Consider the following 954-nt stretch of genomic DNA (forward strand, 5'->3'; position numbering starts at 1 on the left):
AGGAAGATGAAGACATTCACTGTTTTTTTCCTCAGACCAGTTTCTTGCTAAATCCTTTAATCCAAAATTTAAACTGCCTGAATGAAGAAATGACCCCAACAAGAGGTAGACAACATCTTGGTTTGCACCTCTAAAAGGAAACACATGTCCCTAATGACAAAACCGAGGTAGAGAAGAGCATCCCTGTGCAATAGCGAGTTAGCTCTGGGCCTGGCAAGATCTCTCCGATAAAGCAGTGGGTTACCTGAGGCAGGGCTTGCATGACTGTGTCCAGCAGGGCTCTCATCCCTACAGCCATCTTCAGCAACTTCAACACTGCAGAAAATATGTTCACAATATTATTGCTGCAGCATTAGTGTGGAGACACGGATGCATCCCTTTCAAAACAGCCACAGATTATAGGGATAGAAAGATCCGCTGAGCATGAAATTATGTCACACTTTCTCCATTAGTGACTCGAGTTCAAGGCCTTGCTATAGAGCGCTTGGTTGTCTGAATGCTGCTAGGATCTGGTACATAAAAGCATCCTGTATGCTGAGCCGCCAGGAAAGAATTGCTACTCTCTCTCTCTTGCTGAATTGGGCAATTTTGACACAATGCTAGGAATGTAAGAATGACCTTTTCTTCTGACGGTGACTATTGCCACTGAGTGAAGTAACCAGGTTTGGAAAGGTCATGCACCAGATGCGCATTCCTTTCAACTTCTGCTTACAGCTAAACAATTACCCAGCCAAATTCATCCCAGAGATTTCAGTGGTGTTTATACTAGGAAAAAATTGGTCCATTATGTGCATCTCCAGCGGAGTTCTTCATTTCAGTGCTAACACGCACGTCTAGAAATATCTTCTTCCACCCTCTGACCTCTATCCTTTTCTTCCTCTAGCTACCTTTTGAGTGTTACCACTGCTTGATTTCATGCGCGTTATACATACTCTTTTCTAACCCCCCCCCCCC

At 44.1% G+C, this 954-nt stretch overlaps 1 protein-coding gene across 4 annotated transcripts in view; it reads right to left on the reverse strand.

Annotated features, from left to right (window-relative positions):
- The window catches only part of CACNA1G (calcium voltage-gated channel subunit alpha1 G), a 324,600-nt gene that overhangs the window by 153,827 nt on the left and 169,819 nt on the right, over positions 1–954 (reverse strand). For all 4 annotated transcript variants that reach the window (XM_019517481.1, XM_019517491.1, XM_019517507.1 and 1 more), the window contains one exon: positions 245–315. In XM_019517481.1, the coding sequence (XP_019373026.1) occupies positions 245–315 (71 nt within the window). The remainder of the gene's footprint in view (positions 1–244; positions 316–954) is intronic.

This window comes from Gavialis gangeticus, unplaced genomic scaffold (genome assembly GCF_001723915.1).
Source record: "Gavialis gangeticus isolate Ggan-Ray unplaced genomic scaffold, GavGan_comp1, whole genome shotgun sequence".
Lineage (NCBI taxonomy): Eukaryota > Metazoa > Chordata > Crocodylia > Gavialidae > Gavialis > Gavialis gangeticus.